General features: G+C 55.0%; 6 protein-coding genes across 6 annotated transcripts; all 6 read left to right on the top strand.

Moving 5' to 3' along the window:
• Nucleotides 1–99: 99 nt before the first annotated feature.
• Nucleotides 100–2091, top strand: JKF63_07080 (uncharacterized protein; the record flags this gene model as incomplete). Its single annotated transcript, XM_067903023.1, has 1 exon — nt 100–2091. The coding sequence occupies one exon, from the start codon at nt 100–102 to the stop codon at nt 2089–2091; it is 1992 nt and encodes a 663-aa protein (XP_067759461.1).
• A 2583-nt stretch (nt 2092–4674) lies between these two features.
• On the top strand, nt 4675–6654 carry JKF63_07079 (uncharacterized protein; the record flags this gene model as incomplete). Its single annotated transcript, XM_067903022.1, has 1 exon — nt 4675–6654. The coding sequence occupies one exon, from the start codon at nt 4675–4677 to the stop codon at nt 6652–6654; it is 1980 nt and encodes a 659-aa protein (XP_067759460.1).
• Nucleotides 6655–9794: 3140 nt separating this feature from the next.
• On the top strand, nt 9795–11786 carry JKF63_07078 (uncharacterized protein; the record flags this gene model as incomplete). Its single annotated transcript, XM_067903021.1, has 1 exon — nt 9795–11786. The coding sequence occupies one exon, from the start codon at nt 9795–9797 to the stop codon at nt 11784–11786; it is 1992 nt and encodes a 663-aa protein (XP_067759459.1).
• Nucleotides 11787–14565: 2779 nt separating this feature from the next.
• JKF63_07077 (uncharacterized protein) lies at nt 14566–15405 on the top strand (the record flags this gene model as incomplete). Its single annotated transcript, XM_067903020.1, has 1 exon — nt 14566–15405. The coding sequence occupies one exon, from the start codon at nt 14566–14568 to the stop codon at nt 15403–15405; it is 840 nt and encodes a 279-aa protein (XP_067759458.1).
• Nucleotides 15406–19460: 4055 nt separating this feature from the next.
• Nucleotides 19461–20924, top strand: JKF63_07076 (uncharacterized protein; the record flags this gene model as incomplete). The annotated part of the gene is made up of 1 exon (XM_067903019.1): nt 19461–20924. One exon carries the CDS (start codon nt 19461–19463, stop codon nt 20922–20924), a length of 1464 nt encoding a protein of 487 aa, XP_067759457.1.
• Nucleotides 20925–24382: 3458 nt separating this feature from the next.
• JKF63_07075 (uncharacterized protein) lies at nt 24383–25258 on the top strand (the record flags this gene model as incomplete). The annotated part of the gene is made up of 1 exon (XM_067903018.1): nt 24383–25258. The coding sequence occupies one exon, from the start codon at nt 24383–24385 to the stop codon at nt 25256–25258; it is 876 nt and encodes a 291-aa protein (XP_067759456.1).
• Between the last annotated feature and the right edge of the window lie 838 nt (nt 25259–26096).

Raw genomic sequence — 26096 nt, 5'->3', positions numbered from 1 at the left:
GTGACTCTCCCCGTCACTCCCCCTTCCCCCCTGCCCCCCCATCGCTACTCTTTGCCTATCTTTTCTCATCCGCCTCCTTGTTGAGGTCTTTTCTACACGATGCCTTCCATCCCCGCAGCCACCAACTACGAACCGTTTGATGGCACCTACGCTTCTTTTTCTCCGATCGACGTTGATGAACCGTGTCGGCCCGCTCGCCAGCTCACCGCCTCTGTAAAGCACGGCTTCAACGTGCAAGGGTCCGTTGCGGACTTCGACCCCGGTACGCTAAAGTCGGGCAGCGTGCCGAACGGTTTCTCGCTACCGCTGTCCTGGCACAGACTGAGCTACACCGCGGGTAAGAGGCGCATCCTGTGCGGTCTGACGGGAACTGCGCTGCCGGGGCGGTGCCTCGCCATACTCGGGTCGTCCGGTGCCGGCAAGACGACGCTGCTGAACGCAATATGTGACCGACTTCCGTCTGGCGGTGAGCTGAGGCTGAGCGGGCGGCGTCAGCTGGGTGACTGGGGGCTCGAGCGACCTTTTCGCAAGGCGATGGGGTTCGTGACGCAGGACGACATCATCTCACCGCTGTCGACGCCGTACGACGCGCTGTGGTTCTCGCTGCGTACGCGGCGCGGGACGAGCCGCGTGGAGACGGAGGAGCGCGTGCAGGAGGCGTTGGACGTGCTGCGGCTGCAGCACTGCAGCAACACAAAGGTGGGCATACCCGGACTGGTGGCCGGGCTGTCTGGCGGCGAGCGCAAGCGGTGCAGCATCGGCGTCGAGCTGATCTGCGATCCAAAGATCTTGCTGCTTGACGAGCCGACGTCTGGGCTGGACTCAGTGACATCCGCTAAGGTCGTGCATTTGCTGCGGCAGCTGTCGCGGACGGGGCGCACTGTGATCTACACCATCCACCAGCCGACTGCGGAGGTGCTGTCGTACTTCGACGATGTGATGTTGATGACGCAGGGCCGCATTGCGTACCACGGGACGATGGCCGCGTCGCTGGGCTACTTCGAGTCCATCGGCTTCGCGTGCCCGAAAAAGTACACGCCGTCTGATTACTACATGGTGCTGCTGCAGGATACCGCGACGAGCAAGGTGCTGATCAAGCGCTGGCGCAAGTACCTGAAGAACGGGCCGCGCACGCCGCACAGTACCGCTGTGCGCTGTGCGAAGAGCCGCGGCGAGTCGACTGCTGCGCGATTCCTGGACGCGTACACCGCGAGGTTCCGTAGCACGCCAGCTGTGCAGTTCTACGAGCTGACGCGTCGCACAGCGATAGAGATATCTCGCAACTCCTTGTATCTGTTCTCGTACATGGCACAGGCGGTCTTCTTCGCCGTCATTGTGGGTCTCATATTTTTGAAGGTACAGGACAACGTGGAGGGCCTGCAGGACCGTCAAGGCATGTTGTTCATGACCGTCATGAACCGTGCGATGAGCGCGACGTTTATCATGATTAGCACCTTCAACAGTGTACGTGCCGTGTATATGCGTGAGCAGCAGGCTGGTGCGTACTCGCCACTGATGTTTTTGCTTGGCCGAAGTCTCGCTGAGCTTCCCGTGCAGCTTTGCGCAGTCCTGGTGGAGAGCTGCATTCTGTATTGGATGGTGGGGCTGCAGCGTGATCCTGGATCCTTTTTCTTATACCTAGGCATCATTGCGCTGGTGTCGCAGGTGGCGACTGGTCTCGGCTTTGCAATCTCTACTGCGTGCCCGTCAATGATGATCTCTTCGGCTATTGCGCCCCTGATTTTGATGCCCCTGGCTCTGACCGGTGGTTTGTTTGCGAGCACAGACCGTCTTCGGCCGTACTGGTACTGGTTGGAGAAGCCATCATTCATGCGCCACGGCTACGTCCTGGTGATGCGCAATGAGCTCAACAAGGTGAACCACGTTGCGTGCGACTACTACCGCAGGGGAGACGCATACTGCATCCTCCAGCCGCGTGACGGACGCACGGTGCTGCGTCTGCTTGGGTTTGACGGTGATCCGCAGTCCGCCACGGTGTACATGTGGGTGTCGCTCGTGATTCTGTTCTTCCTGTTCCGCATAATCAGCGTAGTTGCGCTGATGGTGGCCGCTCGCACCAAGACGGGATGAGGCTGCGCGAATGGCAAACACGGGTGGGCTGTTGTGAAGTTGAAGGAGGCAGAGACCCCCTGTTCATAACGTTTCGTTTATTCATGCACACACGTAGTTGTATGTGTCAACGTTGAAGGGATATATCTGTATGTGCGTATAAATGTATGTGTATGTTAGAAGGCAAGGAGGGTGGGTGAGGGGGGGGGGGGGTCGAGGGGCATATCCGCATCTTGGCTGCCGCGCGTTTGTTTGTCTGTTTGTGATTAGTTTTATTTTGATTTGCGACCACGCTGATGTGGTCGAATGCCCGTTGTGATGATTTATTTTTTTTGTGTTGCATAGAAATAAATACAGTTCAACACACCCACATATATTTGTGTATGCACATACGCATCTATATCTGTGCTTTGCTATTATTGTTTAATTCATATATATTTTGGCGATGACACTGCCCGTGGGTGGAGGGTGGCGAGGCGTCACTTCTTTCAAGGAAAAGGCCTTCCATTTTGGGATCTCCGTCCTCCCTTCTCTCCTGTGCGCCGTTTTCTTGTTTTTCTAGCACTCAAAGGGTGTATCTATTTTTATATTGTTTTGTACTGCGCTCCCTTTCGTGTTCCATGAATCATAGATACATGTTATAGTTGTGGACAAGTGGGGGGAGTAACCACCATGAACGGGAGCTGGGGTACTGCGCCCCCCCCCCCTTCTCAGCTCTGCCTGTCTGCATCTCATCACGCGCGTGTGTGTATGTAAGCTGCAATGTGAAGTTTATATATGGTAGAGGTGGTGACAGAGAACAGAGAAGTACCCCCTTTGATAGTCAGAGGGGGGGGGCAGCCAAGACGAACAAAATACGAGAATATACATAGCCCCCCCAAGAGTGGACGTGCTTACGTTGATATTCTCATGGATGAAAAACACCGCGTGTGTGTGTGTGTGTGTGTGTCTGTTGGGCCTTCTTGATGTTTTGCCCCCCCCCCCTTCCTCCGTCTCCCGGTGCCCGCTTCGTGTGGTCGGGTTGGACGTCTCTTGACAGTCTTTTCTACTTTTTGTAGTCTTGCGGTGAAGAGAGGAATACTGCGAGGGGGGCACTTGTGAGTGAGGCAGACTGACCGACACACACACACACACACACACACACTCAGATTCTAAATGATGGCCTACTGAAGGAAGAACAGCGCAGTTGACAAGGAGGCGCTCCCTCCCCCCTCCCCCTCCCACCCGTCATCCCATTATTATGGAAAATAATGGAGAAGGTTTGTTTGCGTTAGAATTTGGCACATTCGTGTATCATCGGGGGTATTCGCAAGTCCCCAGGCGTGCGGCGGAGATTCTCAACGCGTGTGTATATCCCGTGACATATACTCTTCTTTTCCTTTTTAAAATTCTGTTTCATTGTTATTAGTATTACATGTCGCCGTTGTCTCCTCCCCCAACTTGCGCTTGTCTTTGCGCACGCGCGCGTATGTGTATGTGTGTGCGTGTGCCGTGGGAGGGTCTATATATATATTTCCTTTCTCGTGTGCCCCTCGCTGGTCCTTGTCGCCATTTTTCAGCGCAGATGTGCGCTGTGGCGTGGGCACTCCTCGATTTATTTTGTCCTCTGTTGTTTCCAGATAACATTTTGGGCTGTCTCATGGGCGTGTCCCCCCCCACCCTCCCACTCCCCCCTTTCTGCTCTTTTGTCTAACATTGCTGTTGAAGTTTTAAAAAATGGAAATTAGTTGTCGCCGTTTGGGTATGTCGTCCCCCTCCTTCCCCCCCTCCCCCCCCCTCTCCACGCGCGCACACGCATACACAGAACCGCCATGTGCAGCTCGGCTTCTCTTTTTCATTGTTGCGGGTGAGGCAGCCATGTTCACACCAACACATGTGTTCATATTTCTGTCTGTCTATATCTCCACCCCCCTGTTTGTGTTGGTGGTTCTCTGTGGTGGTCTCGGTTATTCCATCTTCACTTTTCTATTTGTTTTCTTTATTTTTTATTTTTTGTAGAGGTGGAAGAGGAGCAGGAGGAGGGAAGGGGGGCTCATCCCTCTTTTTTTTTGCTTTCCCTCCTCCTCCTTCCCCCTCTCCAACAAAGAAAACGAGCAATTATAATTGCTTCGTCACAGGGTGGGTCCGCCTAGGTCTCATCCTTCTCTCCACTACATATCTGTATACACCTGTGTGTTTTGTGTGTCCATTGTTGTGTATCTAAGGTGAGCGATTCGTGTTCACGAAGCCGTTCCATGTACCCCGTAGTCATAGGGTAACACACACACACACACACACACACACCAACATACGCATTCCATAGTGCTCAATCCGAGCGCAATAGAGGCAGGTCTCTCAACGTGAAACAAAGCCTCGACAGCGCTGTGGTGACCGTCATGCGGCGATGATGCGCTGTATCCCCCCCCCCCTCCCCCCTTCATCTCCCCTCCATCCTTCTTATTACTCTATCCAATTTTCTCTCTCTACACTGCCCTCTTCGCAGTAAAAGAGCATCATCCCACCACCACGCCAGTCGTGCGGGCCCCTCAACGCACCGTTGTCTCTTCCCAACGGCTCGCCTCGGCTTTGCTCCCGGATTGACAATCCCACTTTCACTCCCACAAGATGTCCCTCGTGCATAGACACCCAATGGGGGACAGGTCCCCGGCAGTCGACGTCAGTGACCCACATACTGCAACGGACAGGGACTCTGAAAGCACTCTCTCTTCCGAGAGCCACTTCAACGTGCAAGAGTCCGCTGCGGACTTCGACCCCGGTACGCTAAAGTCGGGCAGCGTGCCGAACGGTTTCTCGCTACCGCTGTCCTGGCACAGACTGAGCTACACCGCGGGTAAGAGGCGCATCCTGTGCGGTCTGACGGGAACTGCGCTGCCGGGGCGGTGCCTCGCCATCCTCGGGTCGTCCGGTGCCGGCAAGACGACGCTGCTGAACGCGATATGTGACCGACTTCCGTCTGGCGGTGAGCTGAGGCTGAGCGGGCGGCGTCAGCTGGGTGACTGGGGGCTCGAGCGACCTTTTCGCAAGGCGATGGGGTTCGTGACGCAGGACGACATCATCTCACCGCTGTCGACGCCGTACGACGCGCTGTGGTTCTCGCTGCGTACGCGGCGCGGGACGAGCCGCGTGGAGACGGAGGAGCGCGTGCAGGAGGCGTTGGACGTGCTGCGGCTGCAGCACTGCAGCAACACAAAGGTGGGCATACCCGGGCTGGTGGCCGGGCTGTCTGGCGGCGAGCGCAAGCGGTGCAGCATCGGCGTCGAGCTGATCTGCGATCCAAAGATCTTGCTGCTTGACGAGCCGACGTCTGGGCTGGACTCAGTGACATCCGCTAAGGTCGTGCATTTGCTGCGGCAGCTGTCGCGGACGGGGCGCACTGTGATCTACACCATCCACCAGCCGACTGCGGAGGTGCTGTCGTACTTCGACGATGTGATGTTGATGACGCAGGGCCGCATTGCGTACCACGGGACGATGGCCGCGTCGCTGGGCTACTTCGAGTCCATCGGCTTCGCGTGCCCGAAAAAGTACACGCCGTCTGATTACTACATGGTGCTGCTGCAGGATACCGCGACGAGCAAGGTGCTGATCAAGCGCTGGCGCAAGTACCTGAAGAACGGGCCGCGCACGCCGCACAGTACCGCTGTGCGCTGTGCGAAGAGCCGCGGCGAGTCGACTGCTGCGCGATTCCTGGACGCGTACACCGCGAGGTTCCGTAGCACGCCAGCTGTGCAGTTCTACGAGCTGACGCGTCGCACAGCGATAGAGATATCTCGCAACTCCTTGTATCTGTTCTCGTACATGGCACAGGCGGTCTTCTTCGCCGTCATTGTGGGTCTCATATTTTTGAAGGTACAGGACAACGTGGAGGGCCTGCAGGACCGTCAAGGCATGTTGTTCATGACCGTCATGAACCGCGGGTTGAGCGCGACGTTTATCATGATCGACACCTTCAACAGTGCACGTGCCGTGTATATGCGTGAGCAGCAGGCTGGTGCGTACTCGCCCCTGATGTTTTTGCTTGGCCGAAGTCTCGCTGAGCTTCCCGTGCAGCTTTGCGCAGTCCTGGTGGAGAGCTGCATTCTGTATTGGATGGTGGGGCTGCAGCGTGATCCTGGATCCTTTTTCTTATACCTAGGCATCATTGCGCTGGTGTCGCAGGTGTCGACTGGTCTCGGCTTTGCAATCTCTACTGCGTGCCCTTCGTTGTTGCTCGCTTCGGGCATTGCGCCCCTGATTTTGGTTCCCCTGGCTCTGACCGGTGGTTTGTTTGCGAGCACAGACCGTCTTCGGCCGTACTGGTACTGGTTGGAGAAGCCATCATTCATGCGCCACGGCTACGTCCTGGTGATGCGCAATGAGCTCTACAAGGTGAACCACGTTGCGTGCGACTACTACCGCAGGGGAGACGCATACTGCATCCTCCAGCCGCGTGACGGACGCACGGTGCTGCGTCTGCTTGGGTTTGACGGTGATCCGCAGTCCGCCACGGTGTACATGTGGGTGTCGCTCGTGATTCTGTTCTTCCTGTTCCGCATAATCAGCGTAGTTGCGCTGATAGTGGCCGCTCGCACCAAGACGGGATGAGGCTGCGCGAATGGCAAACACGGGTGGGCTGTTGTGAAGTTGAAGGAGACCCACGGGGCTCTGTTGGGGTGGGGTGGTGGTGCTGCCTCACATTTTCTCGGGGTGTGATGAGGGGTGAAGCGCGGGGCCCTGAGCAGTGAGGCGTGCGTGCCGTCGCGCCAGGAGGGGTGAGAGAGGCCGCATTGGATTATGTGCTGGAGGCCCCCCCCTCCGATTGTGCGCTTGTTGTCAGGAGAGAGAGAGTAGGCGTAGAGAGAGAGATGTATGGGGCCGTGTATGTGCAGGTTTACCCGTGCCAAGTCGCTGGATGTACCTGCGGTCTCCGTGCAGCGTGATTGGTCTGCCTGAACCGTGGAGGTGGTGGTGATGGTCGTTCGACGACTGGTGGGAGGTGGATTAGGTTGGCGTGGGTAGGTCTACCATTCGTGGCCAAGCGGCGGGGCGGGGCGGGGCGGTGGCTCATGACGAGGCGAGGATACCGGCAGACATTCTTTGGTTCGACGCGTGATTGCCGTCCACCAGGGGCCCCTCCAATGGGGAGGTGGAGGCAGAGTATTTCTAGTGTGGTGCCACCGAAAATCTAGAAAGTGACATCTGGTTGTCTTCTCGTTTGTTTGCGCTCAAGGCCACAAACACAATTTCACGAACCTGGCACGTATACACGCGCGGGGCTTGAGGAGGGGAGAGAGGATGCAGGCGAGGTAGTCGTGCGTCGCTTGGCGGAAGGAAAAGCGCGACGGAGCCGTTTTCTCGGTCGTTTCCCATTTTCTCGTGCCTCACATGAATGTTTGCAACATAGTCTTAGTGAACGACTTGGGCACACCGCTCACCACCTCGGGAGCTCCTGTATTGCCATGTGTTCTGGCCGAAGTGCTCCTGCTGTGTGGTTGCGACAGAGTCTGATGATTGGGCATCTCTGTTCATCTCCCCGCCTCCGCCTCCGCCTCCCACTCCCTGTCCCCCCCCCTCCGAGACGCACGAGGCTGAGGGTCTGGTACTTTCCCTTTGTCACCACCAGCCGTGTAGTAGTCTGCCACAGTATAGCGGCAGCGGCACGTGCACCGTCAGCGCCAGTGCCGACGCGGGGGGGGGTAACAGTGCAGATGGCAGCTTGTCGCTGCCATATCTAATCATTGCTTATTTGCAACGTCAACGCCTTTTATGCTTCCTAGGTTTTCGTTTTCGTTATTATTATTTTTTTTTTTTTTGGAATGCGGAGGGGGGGCCCGTGTCTGTCTGTGAGTGTGGCACCATAACGGGTGTGAAGAAAAAAGGCAAATATGCCTCCTCCTTTTTTTCTCTTTTTTCTTTTTTTTCCTGCCGAACACTTCCTTATTTTCCCTGAGGTTGGAGCTCATTCGAGTTTTAGCGTCTGCCTCCCTCTGTGGCGTAGAGGTGCGGGGTTACGCTTCTCTGTGTTACTTGACAATATATCTTGTCCTATTAATTACCTTGTTCCTCCTCTGTAAGTGTGTGTGTGTGTGTATATATCGCTCTGCTTTGTGCTCCTTTTTCCTTCTTTTCATATATAGCGCTCGCGCAACAGATGCGCCGCGATGCGGTGGACTGCGCACCGGTCATATCTACTCAAGCTTTCATCTCCACGCAGGTTCGCACACACACGTGTGCTGAGGTGAACCTCCGCTCACCCTCTTATCGAGCACTTTATAGTGTATGCGCTGAGCAGAGGAGTGAAGGTACGCAAAGGGTTACACCCCCCCCCCCCCCGTGTACGCGGGTGCGCTCAAACTTGAAGGGCGGATTCGAGTCTCCATTAATTGCCGCCTCGAGGCCAGCAGCACCCGCCTTATACTCCTCTCAAAAAGGGGGTCTCTTGTATCCCATTATGCTCGCTCCTGTGCCTTGACTGTACATCCGCGCAGATGTGAGGCGAATGTACTTCGCTTCTTTTTTTGTATTTGTTTTTCTCTCCTGTGTCCTTTTTTTTTCGTGACAGGCTGTTCACCCCCTGGTGACAGCGTCTACAGAACTCGCTTTGCTCTCTCCCCTCCCCTTCTTGCAACAATGACTGACGAGGTATATCTTAGTTTGGTTTCTCGTTTGCGCTCGATGATCGTGACTCCCGCGAGGTCCCCTCGATCCCTTTCGTCCTCGGTGGTCACGCGGATGGGTGAGGTACGGGATGAGGTGAGGGTGGGAGGGTGGGAGGGTGGTGGTGCTGGTGTGGGGAGTGGGGGGAGATGCGTTCCATTCATGTAGGGGAGGAGACTAAGCCAAGAGCAGCGGTGATTTGGAGGGTGCATACAAGGAGGGAGGGGCGCCGGCCAAAGAAGTACGCAGGTTCGGGACTACTTGTATTTGTACGTGTGTGTCTGTGGGCCTGTGTCTCTCTCTCTCGCCTATGGACAGCTTGAGTGAGGAAGCGGTTTGGTAGGCTCAAAGCTTGCTTTGAGTGCCAAGAACACGAGTATTTAACAGATTACCGCCCCCTCCACCCCCCCCCCCCCAAAAAAAAAAAAAAATTTGAATTTGTAATTTGCATGATGTATGGTTTCTGCATAGGCATTTTTTTCCTCCCTCTGTTCGTCGAATCCCCCCTCCCCCCCGTCTCCACGTATATCTTCACGCCTTTGATGTAAGTGCAGCATCCCTCTTCTCTACTCCTTCTCCAGGCTATGTGCCAGATTTGTGCTATGACCGATGATGTCTGCCCGCAAATTGACAATGCCGTTCAACCTGACCGGGGCATCCAGAGGAGTGCAAGTGATATTTATGTATTCCAAGCCTTCGAGGTCTTCCTACCGCTTCCTCGCCTCTTTCATCTTCCGCTGACATTTACGTTTCTCTTATCACACTTTCATTGCCTTTCCAACGTTTCTGGCCCACGTAGACCAGATCGCTCGCCCCCCCCCCCTCTCCTACTCTTACCCTCCCCATTTTTTCCTTTCTCGCATCTCTCACATCTCGCAGAGCAGCCGCTCACTCTCATTGCCGCCGCAACCAGCTCTGCGAGACGTTGCCCTACCGCTCTTTGCGCACTGCTGCCTTATCCCCATTTTTCAAGTGTTTAACATCGGCAATTCGCAGGCCCGCGCCGACGTCGACGTCGACCCCCCCCCCATCGCTACTCTTTGCCTATCTTTTCTCATCCGCCTCCTTGTTGAGGTCTTTTCTACACGATGCCTTCCATCCCCGCAGCCACCAACTCCGAACCGTTTGATGGCACCTACGCTTCTTTTTCTCCGATCACTATTGATGAACCGTATCGGCCCACTCACCCGCTCACCGCCTCTGTAAAGCACGGCTTCAACGTGCAAGGGTCCGCTGCGGACTTCGACCCCGGTACGCTAAAGTCGGGCAGCGTGCCGAACGGTTTCTCGCTACCGCTGTCCTGGCACAGACTGAGCTACACCGCGGGTAAGAGGCGCATCCTGTGCGGTCTGACGGGAACTGCGCTGCCGGGGCGGTGCCTTGCCATACTCGGGTCGTCCGGTGCCGGCAAGACGACGCTGCTGAACGCAATATGTGACCGACTTCCGTCTGGCGGTGAGCTGAGGCTGAGCGGGCGGCGTCAGCTGGGTGACTGGGGGCTCGAGCGACCTTTTCGCAAGGCGATGGGGTTCGTGACGCAGGACGACATCATCTCACCGCTGTCGACGCCGTACGACGCGCTGTGGTTCTCGCTGCGTACGCGGCGCGGGACGAGCCGCGTGGAGACGGAGGAGCGCGTGCAGGAGGCGTTGGACGTGCTGCGGCTGCAGCACTGCAGCAACACAAAGGTGGGCGTACCTGGACTGGTGGCCGGGCTGTCTGGCGGCGAGCGCAAGCGGTGCAGCATCGGCGTCGAGCTGATCTGCGATCCAAAGATCTTGCTGCTTGACGAGCCGACGTCTGGGCTGGACTCAGTGACATCCGCTAAGGTCGTGCATTTGCTGCGGCAGCTGTCGCGGACGGGGCGCACTGTGATCTACACCATCCACCAGCCGACTGCGGAGGTGCTGTCGTACTTCGACGATGTGATGTTGATGACGCAGGGCCGCATTGCGTACCACGGGACGATGGCCGCGTCGCTGGGCTACTTCGAGTCCATCGGCTTCGCGTGCCCGCAAAAGTACACGCCGTCTGATTACTACATGGTGCTGCTGCAGGATACCGCGACGAGCAAGGTGCTGATCAAGCGCTGGCGCAAGTACCTGAAGAACGGGCCGCGCACGCCGCACAGTACCGCTGTGCGCTGTGCGAAGAGCCGCGGCGAGTCGACTGCTGCGCGATTCCTGGACGCGTACACCGCGAGGTTCCGTAGCACGCCAGCTGTGCAGTTCTACGAGCTGACGCGTCGCACAGCGATAGAGATATCTCGCAACTCCTTGTATGTGTTCTCGTACATGGCGCAGGCCGTCTTCTTCGCCGTCCTTGCGGGTCTCATATTTTTGAAGGTACAGGACAACGTGGATGGCCTGCAGGACCGCGTTTCTGTTTTATTCCTCGCCGTCATGTACCGTGCGATGAGCGCGACGTTTATCATGATTAGCACCTTCAACGGTGTACGTGCCGTGTATATGCGTGAGCAGCAGGCTGGTGCGTACTCGCCACTGATGTTTTTGCTTGGTCGAAGTCTCGCTGAGCTTCCCGTGCAGCTTTGCGCAGTCCTGGTGGAGAGCTGCATTCTGTATTGGATGGTGGGGCTGCAGCGTGATCCTGGATCCTTTTTCTTATACCTAGGCATCATTGCGCTGGTGTCGCAGGTGGCGACTGGTCTCGGCTTTGCAATCTCTACTGCGTGCCCGTCAATGATGATCTCTTCGGCTATTGCGCCCCCGATTATGATGCCGCTGGTTATAGCCGGTGGTCTGTATGCGAGCACAGACCGTCTTCGGCCGTACTGGTACTGGTTGGAGAAGCTATCATTCGTGCGCCACGGCTACGTCCTGGTGATGCGCAATGAGCTCTACAAGGTGAACCACGTTGCGTGCGACTACTACCGCAGGGGAGACGCATACTGCATCCTCCAGCCGCGTGACGGACGCACGGTGCTGCGTCTGCTTGGGTTTGACGGTGATCCGCAGTCCGCCACGGTGTACATGTGGGTGTCGCTCGTGATTCTGTTCTTCCTGTTCCGCATAATCAGCGTAGTTGCGCTGATAGTGGCCGCTCGCACCAAGACGGGATGAGGCTGCGCGAATGGCAAACACGGGTGGGCTGTTGTGAAGTTGAAGGAGACCCACGGGGCTCTGTTGGGGTGGGGTGGTGGTGCTGCCTCACATTTTCTCGGGGTGTGATGAGGGGTGAGGCGCGGGGCCCTGAGCAGTGAGGCGTGCGTGCCGTCGCGCCAGGAGGGGTGAGAGAGGCCGCATTGGATTTTTCTTCTGGAGGCCCTCCCCTCTCCGATTGTGCGCTTGTTGTCACGAGAGAGAGAGTAGGCGTAAAGAGAGAAATTTTGGGAAGCGGGCGCGTTGATCGGATGTCGTCGTGCTTTATGGTCTTTGCGCTCTGCGTACGGCGGTGACCCCAAAAATTTTGTCGTCGCCCGCAGAAGTTCTGTTGACCCATCCCTATGGCATATTTTGTCTCTGTGTGTTTGCAACACAGGGGTGTGGGTGTGTTGTGGTTTGGCTTACGCCGTAACGCTGGTTTTCTGTATTACTCCTTTGGTTTGCCTTGCGTCTACTCGTTTTTCTTTTCGCGTACTCTCTGGGTGGCGCCGCATAAATTTTGCGCACAGATGGATGGCCCAACACCGAGAATATGTCGTGCTCCCTTTTTTAAAACCAACGAGGTAGGGTTGAAGAGGCCTCCGGTGTACCACCTTATCGCTCGTGCTTCTCTGCGCCCGTGCCTTTTCTTTTTTCTTTATATCTTGTACGAATGGTTATGTTGCTTCAACGTGTCTATCGATCTCTTTCTTTCTTCGTCTTAACTGCGTGCTCTCTGCCAGCGTGTGGACGGGGCGTTCGTACATTTTGCTAGTACGTAGCTGGACGCACTTTCCTTTTTTTTTCTCCAGAGCCCTAGTCGCACATTTGCCTGAATCATAGTTGCTTGCAGTGCTCGCGATTTGCGTTCAGTTGCGTTTGCGTGTGTTTGTCGGCTGAGGTGTATACCTCCATCCCTTCCTCTGCGCCATCACTTCCCTGTACATTTATTGCGCATTCCACTGATCCTCTGTGCAGGCTTTCGCTTTTCTTTTCGCTTCGTTTTAATTGTGCTGCTTTGCTCTCCGGTGTGTGGGGGGGGGGGGGGGGAAGGGGGGCTCCTCGGGCTCTCCCCGGCCTCCTCTGGATACGCTACAAGAGAAGTACGGACGATTCTCATGCCTTCCTCTATTTGTGTGGGGTGACTGTGTGTCTGCCCTAAGTACAACAACGTGCAGCCGAACAGAACGCACGATCATGTCTGATCACTGCGTCTGTAAGTGGAATTTCTACACATGTATATATATATGTATTTGTACATATATATATATAAACCCACATACCTATTCACACACACACACACATATATATATATATATATATGCGCGCGCGGCTATCCACACGTGGGCAGATGGTAGACATATGCATGCATACGTGTTTGTTTTGTGCGCTTTCATCTCGCTTCGTATAACCCCCTTCCCCCCCTTCCCCCCTCCCCCTTCCCCCGATGCCATCGTCTCATGTATAAAGACTGCAAAAGTGTCTTACCAAGGGGTGGAGCTCACACCCATGTGGAGAAACCAGGAAGTGGCCGGCAGAGAGGGACATCTGATAGGGAGGTGGAGGAGCTATAAAGGGGGGGGGGCAGGGGAGGGGGAGGGGAGGGGATTATTGCATGTCAAGGTAGACTGCACGTCAGTCTTCACAAGAGTGTGGCCAGCCACAGGCATTTTATTTTATTTTCCAGGTATCCCCCGCAGATTCCAGCAAAGTGTGTGCGCTGTCGGTCTACTAGCGGTGTGTGTGTGTGTGTGTGTGTGTGGTGGCGTACATAAGTTTCCTGAAAAAAGAGGAGCGGGAATGTGGACAGAGACGGAGACGGAGGGGGGAGGGTTAACCCCCCCCCCCCCCTCCCCCCCACACACACACACACACACAGAATGGATCATCTCTCTGTCCACCTTTCCTTTTTTTTTTCTGCCGAAATCGGACGTTTTTTTTTTCCCTGCTGCTTTGGCGCTGTTCGACTTTATTTTTTTCGCGTCCCGCCATAACTCCTCCACTGCTCCCTTTTGTGGTATCTTCCAGAGTTGGGTTGGATGTGGTCAGTGTGGGGCGGCTGGTGTACTTTTGTGTGACTGGGGGTGATGTCAGCGTGGAAGAGGTGGTTGTGCTCACGTGACTATCCGTAGCTGCAGTTGCTCCTCTGGTGAGGGCCATTCCCGTCGGGTAACGTCAGTGCGCCACTCTCCTCGGATTGGTAGCCACGCCTCACAGTCTACCTCCCGTTAGAACACCCGCTTCGCTAACCTGCACGTTGGGTCTCTTCAGCATCGCGTACTACTTTTTGGTTTCTCTGATAGACGTGCATCCGTGTCCTAACGCTTGCACTCGAACGTGGATGCCACGACAACATCAACTATGAGATCGACGTCGACACCACGCGCGTGTGCGAGGCCGCCCCTGCGCTTGCTGGGGAGGCGTCGACGTAGCTCGACGTGATAAGTTGTTCTGGGGATGCATGGCCACGTGCCGCACAGGCTATATGTACACTCATCTCTCTTTGTGCCCAGAGGCCTGGTAGTTGGCGCCCGTTGCGAGATGTTTTGAGATGCGCTTCTCCGCCTGTGGGACGGGTGTTGTACCTGTTGTTTTCCTATCTCGATCCTCTGCCGCCACCCCGTGTCGATTCCATTCGCGTTGACGGGTCCCATTCATCACTGCCTCCTCCTCCTCCCCACACCCACAAGGGATACACACAGTCACCCCCCCCCCCACACACAACCTTCTGTTTCTTCCAAAGAGAAACTTATTCCACATGAACGCTACTCAGGGTAGCAGCGGGAGTGGGGCTGCCAAGGCGGCTCCCATTGGTGGCCTCGATGTCCTCATGTTGCAGACCTTCAACGATCAGCAGCTCATCATACTCCGTCAAAAGGAGCTTGTCAAGGCACTCAAGGAGCGTGTAGAGGAGTTGGAGGGCCACCAGCGACAGACCGATGTAACGCTCTCAGCGGCTTCGGCAAAGGCGGAGGAGAAAAGCGCTACACTTTCCTACACATCCGAGGTGGAGCTACAACGCCACGTAAAGACCCTGGAAAAAGAAAACCAGAGGCTTAGCGACTTGGTAGGCGAGCTGCGAGGCGAGCTGAACACTGTATCAGAGCAGCTGCACGCCCAGAAGCACCACGCTCAGAAAGAGATGGATGCGTGGAAAGAAAAGGTGACGAACACCGAAGCGAAGTGCGTCAACACTGCGCAGCTGTTAGAGGAGGTGAGCAGACGGAATCAAAAATTGCTCGAGCTGCTTGACAGGCACCGTGGAGAAAGTGAGGTGAGTGCGTATGAGTCTGCACAGTGGCGATCCCTAGCGACCACCGCGGTGGGCTATCTTGATAGGGTTAAGCAGCGCTACGCCAGAGACCAGATCTACTCAATCGAGGAGGATGTGCAGCGATACGCTTCAAGGCGGCTTCACACACTGCACGCCGCCACATCGACACCTCAATTGTTGGAGAACGAGGCACTGGAGGAGACCCGTAAGATGTGGAGCCGCAGTGCGCAGGTACCGAAAGAGGATGTCACGCTGCAGACCATGGAGCAGCAGCAACAGCAGCAGCAGGAGCCGGTGCCCCCAGAACTTCACGTCTCGAACTGACCATTACTCTCCCAGCTGTTACTCTTCTAGTAATCCAGATCCACGTTATCGAATTCCTTGTCCCCGTCGATACCTGAACACGTGCTCAGTTTGACGCGCCTTTCGGCCTGGTCCTTGAGCTTCGCATCGCTACCACGCCAAGTGAAACGATCCCCACTCACCGCTAAAAAAAGGGGGGGGGGAAGGATATCTGTGGTGCAACCCCCCCCCTCCACTCCACTCCACTCCCCTCCACTCCACTCCACTCCCTCCCTTGCCTAATGGTTTGTGCTGTTTGCTTTACTTGGCGTCTCGACTATTTCCAGTGTGCCTAATGCGCTTCTTCCCTTTGTCTTTATTTCTGATTCGAAGTCTTTCGTGACAGTTTTTTATTCTTGTGGTGTCTGAGCGCCCTTAGGGTACTCTGGCGGAAGTCTTTGGGAGGGGGAGGGCTGCACTGGGACCCCCTCCCTCCCTCCCCCCCCCCCCCCCTTTGGCGCCTCCGTCTGTTTCATCGCTTCATCCAGGACAAACAGAGGCATGTGGGCGCTAGTTGCGGCAAGCAGTGTATCCGTTGATGCCGCAGCGCATCTGTCCGAGGTGTGTGGATGTGAGTGGGTGTGTGGAGTAGCGCAGACTGATCCAGGGTCGATATAGACATACACACGCATGTAAGAACGCACCGGCTGGAGTGGTAGGGTGGGCTCTGTAAGTGTGTGTCTGTTATCCTCCTCGTTCTCCGCGTCATTTCCTTTTACTTTTGGCGTTGTACATACACACATATATGTTGGGATTTGTTTCGTCACCTGTTGGGTGCATCCTTCCCCCTTTCAACTACCTGAAAAGAAACGACGACCGCCGTTCCCCCTCCTCTGTGTGTTTGTAAGTCCTCCGTGTTTCTCTTTGGTCCACGGGGGGGGCGGGGGGCGGGAGCGGGTCGTGCGATTCCTCAGGATTTTTACTCCCTCACTTGCCACCGTCTGTGGGCCTCTTGAATTTTCTCACGATGTACGTTGCAACCCCCCCCCCCCCCGCACACATGTTCACACCTTCGAAAGAGTTTTCTTTTCCGCCCCTGTTTTCCCGCTCCCTGTCTGTGCCTCTTCTGCCACAAAGGACGCCTCGCTCCTCCGTTATCTCCGCCTTCCTTTCGCTTTATATATTTTTTCGTCGCTCTTTTCAGGACGCTTGAAGTAGGGACCGAACTCTTCCACACGCTTTCTTGCGTTCTTCCAGGGGATACACCCGCGGATGCTTAGAAAAAAAAGGCCGTGACACATTCGCTTGCCCCCAACTCTCTCGTTGGTTTTGCCCCTTCGTTTTGTCAAGCACTGGTTGGACGCTTCTCTCTCCGATTTGCCTCAGTGCCGGTGCGCGGCAGCATATGTATCCCCAAGGAGCCACACGACAGCGAGGGAGGGGGGATCGCTAACGACTCCTCTTACCCCCCTTCCTCGATGGTTGGCTTGTGAGTGTTGATGGGAAGAGAGCGGGGTGGATGGGGGAGGGGGGGATTGAGCCACTGCGCCGGGAAGAATTATGGATTTCTCGGCCTTGGTGTGGGTATTGACATGGACAGGTGTTGTAAGAGTGCGTAACGGTGAAGCAGTGGTGGTGAGTGCTTTTGGACCATGCTTCCGTGGTGGACACCCAGAGAGGGAGACCCTCACCCTCTGAACTCCACCTTTTCGCTCCCATCTCGTTTTTTTTTCCGGGTGCGCGTGTGTATACTGACGCTTTCTTTTCTGTTTCGCGACAAAGTCTTATCTCTGCACACACTCCTCCTCTTATGCAGGCGTTCACAGTTTTGGCTTTTTCCTCCTTCCGCCGCCTGGTATGCGTGTGTACTCGTCTTCCTCTGTCACCCAGCCCCATCCACTCTTTTTTTTTTTACCCCCCCCCTTCTGCATGTCCGCTGCTAACCTCTCCTGCGACCTGCCTTGGTCTTTCTGTGCATCGTTATATGTATAGATTTCTGCGTGTGCGCCGGTGCAAAGTATCTGAGGGCACTATAATAGGAAAAGACAGGAGAAAGTAAACACCGATATCGTGTGTACAGGCCTGGTGATCACGAATAGAGGCTGCGCTCTGAGGAGGTGTGCTCACGCCTCCTCAACACGTTTTGGCAAAACGGTTTTCCGGTGCCGGCCACCCCACGTCTTTCTGTTCATCTTTTTCTTCAACGTTTGCGTCTCTCTGTCGCCCCCCTCCCCCCTCCAAGCCTCCCCAAAACTACGTACACTCCCCGTTCCCACCTCTGGCTGCTCGCTTGCTACATTGGTGGATCTTTTCTACACCCCCCAACGCATGAGCGTGGCTATGCCCTTCCCCAGCGCCCTGCCTGCTACACTCCCGTGTTTCTCTCTAATTCCCTTCCTCTTTTCCTCTTTTCCTCTTTTCTCCCTGACCCTTTTTTTTTCTTGCGCTCCTTCTCATTCGCATCACCACTATCGCCACGCACCTGCTGCCGCTTCGCAGATCCAGCGTGAGCTCCCCGTGTGAGATCCGCAACCCACGGCGTTCCTGACCACCTACCCACCCTCTCATCCTCTTTTTCCCGATAAGTACAAACCCTACGACGACGACGACAAGCACCGCCGCACCCGCGATTGTGCCGCTCACCCGACCCGTCAACAAACCAAAGAAAAAACAGTTATACATTTGATTGGGCTCCTTTGTTTATGTATTTATGTACGTGTACTCGATCTCGTCTGTGACTTCTTTTTCCTCCTTCCCCCCTCTCCGCCACTCATCTCCTGAACCGCTGTGAATCAACACACTTGCCATTCTCTTTTTTTGTTTACGGGTCTTTGCTCCTCCTCTTCCCCCCTCTCTTGTCTTTCCTCCCCCCCTTTTTTCGTGCGGGGTCTCCCCCTGCCAGCCATCTTCCCGGAAAGCCAATTCTGTGGCATACATATTTTTGTTTTTTTTTTGCTGGCTTCCTTTCGAAGAGCTCTTGCACAGGTGCTGAGGGTGTGTGTGTGTACAGGTACCGAGATAATCGACCAACGAAACGACACACACACACACACACACACACAGTATTTCTCTCGTCATTCTCTTAACAATTCTACTTCTTGGGCTTCTTTCTTTACTGCCTCTCTCTTCCCAGTAAGCCGCTCTTCCCCTCCTCTTGTTATTGCCGTAGCACTCTGGAAACACCACAGCGGGATTGCCTCACGCGTCGCTTTCCTCTGTTGTTGTTTCCTCCCTCCGTTTTGCGTCTTTCTCTCCCCCCCTTGCCGCTGTGCTCTCCACCACCATTCTCTTTCTCTCTTTTTTACTCTCTCATTTCTTCAGTTATCCCCTCCCTCCTCCCTCTCCTTGCGAAGTAATCCCCCCCCCTTTTAGAACGAAAGAATTCCCCGTTCTTTCCCACTCCCTTCGTTTTTGTTTCGTTAATATTTGTTCTCCTTCTTTGTCATTCACACGCAAACAGTTACATCAACACTCACATCACGACACACCTGAGGACCCTTGTAAGACTTGACCCCCCCCCTCTTCATCCCCATTCCATCTCTATCCCTGTTCTATTACGTGTATTTGTGAATCGTAGTCCACTTGTGGTGGTGGTGTAGACGCGTCACGTGTTAAGGTGGTTCCCGTGGTCTGTCCCCCCCTCTCTTCTTTCTACATTAGTCCACTTGCGTGCGTGCGCTTTATCATACAAATTCACAGACTACTCCTCCCCCCCTCCCCGTACTCGTTGTGCTCCCCCCCCTTCCGTGTTCCTCTTTCGCCACACTCCCCTCCCCCAGCTTCTTTTTCCCCTTGTGTTTTCTCTTTTTTTTTGGTGGGGGGAAGGAGGAGGAGCACAGCGTGTTTTTTTCCTGGATTTGGTTCCTATCCCTTCTCTTCGACTCACCAACACCAACACACGCCTAGTGGGCTACCCTTCTTTTTCCCCTCCGTTGAATAAAGTCGTGCCTCACACGTCTTCCTCACATCTCCTCCCCTCCCCCCCGTTTTAGACTCATTTACAGCGAAGCGCTTCACTTGCATCGCTACGTTCCCCCTTTTTTGTATCCGCCCCACAGGCTGTCCACTTCACCACCCCCTTTTTCCCACCTGAAACCATGTCTGGCGCTCCAAAGGACTTCTATGCGTCGATGGTTTTGAAGTACAACTGCCCCGAAACGCAGTCACCGTCAGCGCTCGGGGTACCGCCGACGAAGAGCCCGCAGCCCTATCGTAGCCCGCAGCCCTATCGTAGCCCGCAGCACAGCAACATGCCGATTAACCCCACCGCTGTTCCCACGCTGTCGCGGTCTTGTATTCTGCCCATTTCTCTGCAAGGCCCACAAATGCTCTCTGCGCACATGCATCGCTCGACAGGGCTCATTCCAATGACTGGCTGCGAACCTTTTGACCCTGCGAGGCAGTCAAGCAAGATGTACACACACAACCCCTACGCCCCTACCTGCACCCCCGCGTCCTCGTGCGTTTTGCACAGTGCCAGTATGGGGAGCAGTGGTTTCAGTACGCCTTACATGACGGCGATGGCGCCTCGCACCAGCACCGCGACATCTTCGCACTCCGGCGCCGCCGGCTCCTTCCCTGTGTACAGCGCCTCGGAGGGTAGCTTCACTGAGGCAACTGCGCTGGCGGACATGCTGGAGGATCAGTTTCTCAGCGTCCTGGGCAACATTCCCGCGACGGCGATGTCGTCGCGTGGTCGCCAGGTTCTTCTCAGTGTGTTCCGCTTGCAGCATATGGATAAAATCCAGATGATTTACAACGAGCTTCTGCCGCAATTCAACGCTGTCGCGATGGACCAGCACGGCTGCCACGTCGCGCGCACGCTCATTGAGTATATTTCGACCCCGCAGATGGAGGCTCTGGTGCCCTACATAGATCCGCAGGTTATTCTGCAGATGGCCACTACAACGCAGCACACCCGCCGCGTTCTGCAGGCGGTCTTTGAACACCACAAGTCCGATGCGTTTATGCCCATCGTTGAGGTGGTGACGTCGGATTGCGGCCGCCTTTCGGTGACACAGCAGGGCTGCATAGCGATCATTCGCATCATCGAGTACGCACTGCCTACACAGAAGCGAATACTCATCAATGCACTGGTGCCCCTCCTCTCTACCCTCGCAAAGAATCAGTTCGGTAACTACGTGGTCCAGTGTATCCTCAAAAACGTGGAAGGTTATGTCTCATTGAAGGACTTGGTGGGCAGCTTCCAGGGGCATTGGGTGGAGCTATCCTGCGACAAGTACAGCTCCAACGTGATGGAAAAGATGGTGGGAATGCTCAAGGGCAACTTGCGCCAGCGTATTGTGACTGAGCTCATCTTCGATGCTGCACACCTTCAGTGCCTCATGCAAAACAGCTTCGGCAACTACGTGCTCCAGGCTGTCATTGGTACCGCGGTGAACCAGTACGAATATGGGCTGATCTACGACGCCGTCACACCGCTGTTGCACACCAGCCCATACGGCCACCGGATTGAGGCGAAGCTGAAGAGTCGTTATGATGTCCTGTATGGCAATCAGCCCCCGGTGGGCCCTGCTCCAGTAGATGCGACGACCAAGTAGAGATGCGAAAAATGGGGGTTTTCTTTTCCGATGTCCCGGGTGTTTTGTTTCTTCGCGCAGTAACGAAGCGGCGGCGGCGGTGGTGGCGGTGGCGGTGGTGAGGGGGGGGGGGGAAGACGCAGCACGCCAAGGATGACTGCGGGTGTCGATGGCGAGGGAAAAAACGAAAAACCGGAACAATCGAAATCATATACGCGAGAGGGGCGTTCAGTTGTGACTTCAAACGCCGGCTTGTCCCTTCACGGATATCCAGCGGTGTATTTTGTGTACTCCTCCTGCGTGTGTAATGTTAACGTCTACCCGCTGTCATCATAAGATGTGATGTTGCGGAGTCTGCGTGCATATGCCTACGTGTTGATGTACGTTTGTTTATTTTGAGGTGCTCATGCGGTATGTGCTATAGGAGTGACGTGTTACTTGTTTTTGATGGCGATTATTATAGTCAAAGATAGCCCCCCCCTTTCCCCTTTCCCCTGTGCCCTGTGCCCTTATTTTTGTGTATTGAAGTTTCCTCGGTTGGTTTCGATGTTCCCGAAGATGTGTATGTGTGCGTCTGTCCACAAAGTGGGTGCAGTTTTTTTTTTTTCTCTCTCTTGGTCTCTCCTTGTTTTCAACGGCCTTCATGACACGCCCTTTCATTTTATCGGGCACTCTTTTCCTTTCACGAATCCCACGTCGGCCCATCCCTGGCATGTGCCCGGTTCAAATTCCCCTCGTTCTGCGCTTGATTACAGACACCCACATACACACACCTTTTTTCTCCGTTGTCTTGCTTTTCTCCTCTCCTCTGGGCAGCTGTATAGCTCATCAATACCCAATGCAGATATGGTGTTGCCCACTGGATGCGTGCATATCCGTGATTGTGCCTGTTCAGCGCCCACGCACACGCCGCACTGTTTTTCGATGACGTTGCCGTGAATGTCACATCTTTTTTTTTGCCTGTCCATTATTGTTGTGCGTGGTGCTGTTCGTCCCACCCCGTCGTCTTCCCTCCCCCCTCCCCGTTTGTGTGTGCCTGCGTGCATGTATGTGTGTTATTATATGTACACATGGTGACGTCTGTCGGCCGGTGTGGGGATGCGCCGCCTCGCCTCGTCATTTTCTTTTGCCCGTGCGCCGCTGCATCCCCAGCGCTCGATATTGGTTCTCCTCAGTGATGTTTTATTTCTCTCATCCCCCCACCCTGACGGGGGCGCGCTCGAGCGGACGCCGCCAGCGTCTTTTCTTCGCCTTTACCTGGAGGTGCTTCTCTAGAATGTGTAGGACACCACAACAAAGGAGGAGCATCACGTTCGAAGGAAAAAAAGGCACACGGCCACTCACTAGATAGAATGGCATGCCATGCTTATGCTCTCCGCCGCGACGTGCGAAGGCAACTCTCCTCGATGTTCCCATCCACATGCACGTGCCACTGCTGGAGGGAGGGGGGGGGAGGAGGAGGAGGAGGTGAAAAAGAGGGAATTTTTGGGTCGTGTAGACGAGTTCGTGCCCCCCAAGCACACCTACAGGGGAAGCCCTGTGGATGGTCAAGCACTGACCCGTGAATGTGGGAGCGCAGGTCTCGTTTTCCTGTAACGCTCCCAGTGAGTAGAGAAGACTAGGCAGCTAAGCAGAAGCGATGTGCCAGCAAAATTATTTTTACGTGTTTATATATACTTTTTTTCTTTGCCCTCAGAGGGCACGCGTATCGACTGACACACGCGTTTTTATGGTGAAAAGATGATTGGCAGCGCATGGTCAGGCTGCATTACCTTTTTTTTTTCTTTTTAGGTTGGCGTTGCGCATATATGCCGCGGTCGAGGTTTGCTTTTTGCCACTGCTGCTGTTGACAACAGCGGTCTCAATTTTGGAAGTGGACGATGCTATCCGACCGTGCGTGTGGGGGTGGACGTATAACGTGTTGTCTTTTTAGACAGAGACACAGGCCAGCATGCGTTAGCGTGGTGGTGGTGGGGGGAGGAGGGGTGGCGGTGTGCCAGACTGTTTTCGCACACATGTTCGCGTGTGTGCATTTTCTACGCTGATTTGCTTCGTTTTACTTCATTTCCTGGGCTCTTCCCGTGTGTGGACTCTTTCAAATATCTCCTTTCCCCCCTCCCTCCCCTTGACGGCGCTTAGCCGCATGTCGTCTTTTTTCTTTTTTTTGTTGCTCATCACCACCTCTGTTCTTTTCAAGACTCTTTTTTTTTATTTGAGCGAATCGATTTATTTTTCAGGCTCTTCACCTCTCTACCCCTTTTTTTTTCGTGCTGCCTGTTGGCGTGTCGTGTCATGGTTCATCCGTCCGTGTTTCCGTTCCCTTCGATTTCCTGCTCATAAACGAGAGCCCCTCGCACACCGTCACATTTGACTTTGGAGCCCGTGTTCATTTTTTTTTTAATTAGTTGTGTATGACTGGGAGGGTGCTGAAAGGGGATGTTGTGCAGACACGGGCGGGGTGGGGAGGAGGGGTGGAGAAGATGCGATTTCGCCTCCCTCCTTCCATCTACACACAGCAATGGGTGATCTGGCGAAGAGGAGGAGGATGTCCGTAGATGTGTGTTCAGCTTTTTTCTATTAGAAGTTAGGGGTTTATGAGGGCAGGTGGTGGCAACGGCGTCCGTCTGTCCTCCTTTCTCTTTGCTTCAACCATCCGCCCATCCATGCATGAGCCACAGGGGGAGAGCGAAGTGCCAGCAGACGCTGGTGACTGGTTCGGGTTGAGCACATATGCGTACGAGGATAACGCGCGAGGGGATGCCAGTTTTTTCTTTTCTGTGCGTGTGTGTGGCTGTCTATGCTGGCGTATCACCTCCCCAACCTCCCTCCTCCCTCCTCCCTCCTTCGGATATTTATTCATGAGGGGAACTTTTGATGAGCGGCAGGTATCTATACATGAACGGTATCTGCATGAAAGGAGAAGGAGGAGGGGGGGGGGGCGGGGCGGCGGAACCAATCCAAATATCCGAGCAGAAGGCGGCATCAAGCACGCGGTGTGTGATTCAGGTACGAAACAGAGGAAGGGGAAGGGATCATCTGGGTCAAGTGCCCTTGGTGCTTCTTATGGAGAAGGGGAGACCCAAGAGTACACCTTGCCCCTCCCCTCTCCCCCCCTTTCTCTTCGATCATCAGAGGTGCACCTCTGGATGCATCACGTGTTTCCAGGCTCATTAATACCAGAGTCTCTTGCCCTTTTTCTAACTGATGTGCCCACCAACTGCATAGGCGAGCAGTGCTCGTGGCTGACTCTCTATTACCCACTCCGCTTTACTCTATTCCCGTTGCTCATCCTCCTCTCCTCGGGTTTTTGTTATTCTGTTTTCTGCTGTCGAAATGATGGCGGGTGTCTTCCCCCTCCCCCTCCCCTTACCACTTCTAGCAGAGCTGCAGTGAACTGTCTGATACCTCCACACCCTGCGCACGCGCCCACATTTTGTACGAAATCGTAAAAAAAAGGTCATCGGCTGTGACGGCAGAGGATGCGCTACTCCAGGCCAAGTCGTCCTCTGAATGCAGCCGCAGCATCTTCAGTCTTATCGTCGAGTCGCCTCTTTCACTCGCAACATCGCACTCCCATCATCCCGCAGATACACATTCATGACGGACCCACAACCCAGCGGGTTCACGTTGGCTATTACCTTCACCGTAATCAAATTGTGAAGCACTCGCCGCACCCTCTCGAAGTGGAGATGAGCTACCTTCTGGAGCGCGAACAGCAGCGGTACAGTCGGCATGAGTCTACCGAGTCGGCAACATCCTTCTTCGCGAGTCGTGGTCAGACGATGGATGTTCTTGGCCGCACCGATCCCAACCAGATCAAAGGTAACTTCTTCGGCCTGGAGCTTTACCAAGATGCCATGAAGGTTGTGATGGAGCGTTACACCCCAGAGAAGCGAGTGACCGCCGCTGACCTGTGGATACCGGACGCCTTGGGTGACGCACCGCCGCCGCGCCACACACTGCACCGAAAACTTGATGATTTTCTCTACCTCATTGTGCAGGAGGAGGCAACAGGCAAATGGACTATTCCACACACAGCGCGTAGGGATGATGAGTCACTCCGCATGACCGCCGATCGAGCCATTTCCTTTCAGAACAGTGAGAAGCTGGACTGCTATGTGTGGTCCAATGCACCACAGGCAACGGTCTTCTTCGAGGACGACAACACGCGTCTTTTCATCTACACGGCAACCTACCTCGCCGGCCGCCCGCAGTTTGCCTCGTACGAGCCCAAGGTGAAGGATCACGCGTGGGTCAGCCGGCACGAGCTGCTGCAGTACAGCGACAACTTCAAGAGCTCAGAGCTGCTCAAGGCTCTACTTGACATTAGCGCTGACAGCAGTTTCGAGGCCTAATGATAGCCACCGCCGTTGTTGCTCCTCGGCCGGTCTCTTCGATCTCGCCTAATTGCGGTTTTGAGCGCGTAGCCCCTCCCCCGACTTCTCAACATCGCTTCCTTGTCGTTGCGCATCGTCGAAGCACCGAATTGTTTGTTTGTTTTTCCTTGTGACCTGCGGAGTCGACCGCTGGATGGTGTGGAGGGATGTCTGGCTAGTGTACGTCGTTGTGGGCGCGTGTGTGTGTATCTGCGCCTCTTCACTGATCGTGTGTGCTCAAATAAAAAATCGAATAAGAGGGGGCAGAGGAAGCGCAAGGACCCACGCGTCCGCAAGGATGGGGTAAGGGGTCCACGACACACTGTGCGGCTCTAACGCTGTGAAAAAAAGACTTGTGATCATCTACCCGCTTTATTAGTGTTTGTCCCCCCCCCCCCCTCCCCCCCTCCCCCGTGTAACTCATGCTGCCTTCTTTACTGCCATGGCCTCATCCTCGATTACACCTCCCCGCCTCACTTCTCTCTCGCTCCCTCTGCGTCTCTCTGTGTGCGCTTACTCTCTCCCGTTCCATCCACCTTGCCACTATCGCGCAGTGTAAAGCCTCCCCCCTTCCTTTCTCCCTCCCCCTTCTTTTTTTTACCTCACTTTGCATGCCTGGTGTGCTTCAATTTCTGTTTCATCAATACCCCTGTCATTGCTTTGCTTCATATCTACCATACGCCCCACCCTTCCACACATACGTGCATTGGACCAAGTAAACATCGACAAACTTTCCCTTCTCGTACACTACTCTCTCGCCTGCCCTCCCTTCCCCTCACCCACTCCGAGCTCTGTCTCTCGATCGCTTCTTTCTATT

Source organism: Porcisia hertigi, chromosome 6, assembly GCF_017918235.1.
Source record: "Porcisia hertigi strain C119 chromosome 6, whole genome shotgun sequence".
NCBI lineage: Eukaryota > Euglenozoa > Kinetoplastea > Trypanosomatida > Trypanosomatidae > Porcisia > Porcisia hertigi.
The sequence above is the reverse complement of the archived record's forward strand: the minus strand, read 5'-3'. Positions and strand labels throughout refer to the sequence as shown.